This window comes from Olea europaea, unplaced genomic scaffold, assembly GCF_002742605.1.
Source record: "Olea europaea var. sylvestris unplaced genomic scaffold, O_europaea_v1 scaffold38719, whole genome shotgun sequence".
In the NCBI taxonomy this organism is placed as follows: Eukaryota; Viridiplantae; Streptophyta; class Magnoliopsida; order Lamiales; family Oleaceae; genus Olea; species Olea europaea.
Genome location: NW_019258191.1, coordinates 1 through 1,091, shown reverse-complemented (window position 1 = coordinate 1,091; position 1,091 = coordinate 1). Strand labels below are relative to the sequence as shown.

General features: G+C 35.2%; 1 protein-coding gene across 1 annotated transcript; it reads left to right on the top strand.

Moving 5' to 3' along the window:
- Window positions 1-51: 51 nt before the first annotated feature.
- LOC111387056 lies at window positions 52-887 on the top strand. The gene is made up of 3 exons (XM_023011574.1): window positions 52-257; window positions 362-428; window positions 737-887. Exons 1-3 carry the CDS (start codon window positions 96-98, stop codon window positions 832-834), a joined length of 327 nt encoding a protein of 108 aa, XP_022867342.1. The 5' UTR covers window positions 52-95; the 3' UTR covers window positions 835-887.
- Window positions 888-1,091: the final 204 nt, after the last annotated feature.

Genomic DNA, 1,091 nt, shown 5'->3' with positions numbered 1-1,091 from the left:
CCCAAATTTTAAGAACTACAAAACCGGGTTCGTCGATTTAATATAGTGGAGACAGAAATACCATATTAGGGTTTAACTGCTATTTCTTTGCCGTGATGGCGAAATTCAACGTGGTACAGAAGCGGCGGAGGGCCGCGATAGCGGATCGGAAGAGACAAGTGCACGGTGAACCATCCACCGGAAAGCTCCGGCAAAAGCCCCAACCGCTCTCCATCTCCGGCAAGCGAAAGCGCAAGCTCTTCAAGAAATGGCGCCGGGTCTCTTTTATAATCACATATGAAATTCAAAGGCTCTTTGGAGTTTGTACGCATTGTGTTGTTTAATATTGCTAACATCGTTTTAACTGGTTTGGTAAAAACAGGAGCAAAAGGAGGGAGTGAAGGAGGGTTTAATTACTATGCAAGATGTCGAGATGGCTGTTGTTGATGGTACGCAATTAATAATCCGTCGTTAACTAAGATTAATTGAGCAAAATTAGCTAATTTATTGAATGATTTTGTTCCTGTTTAATTACTCAGTGTTGTATTACTGATTGTCATTATTTAATTTCTGATTGCTTTAAATTAATTAGAATTTTTATTGACAAATAGATTGTGTATGATATGAAGAGTGTTCATGAATCAGTTTTGAGTTTTTAGTCACATATTCAAAAAGCTACAATTTTCTGTCTGTGTTATGAATCAGTTTTGAGTTTTTGGTCACATATTAAAAAAGCTACAATTTTTATGGAAATTAGGTACATTGCAAGATGCCAATAAACCTTCTGTTAAATTCCCGATGAAGAAGAGTTCAAAACTGAAAGTAAAGCAGTTGAAGAAGACAGGTAAATGCTAGTTTACACCCTTCTATGAAACTCCTGCTTGAATTTTTATAACCCATGTTTAACGTTTTTAGTAGTATCTACTATTGATTCATCATCTTTGCTAGGTTGTTTATTTTCCAAATTCTCTATTTATCATTTATGAATAAACATATTCATTCAGAACTTTGTTTTGATTTGAGTGAATTTGTTGATTTGTCATCTTTACGAGGTGGATTATTTTTCATGATTTGTGGGGTGTTATGAATCATGAGAAGTAATTAGGATCTAC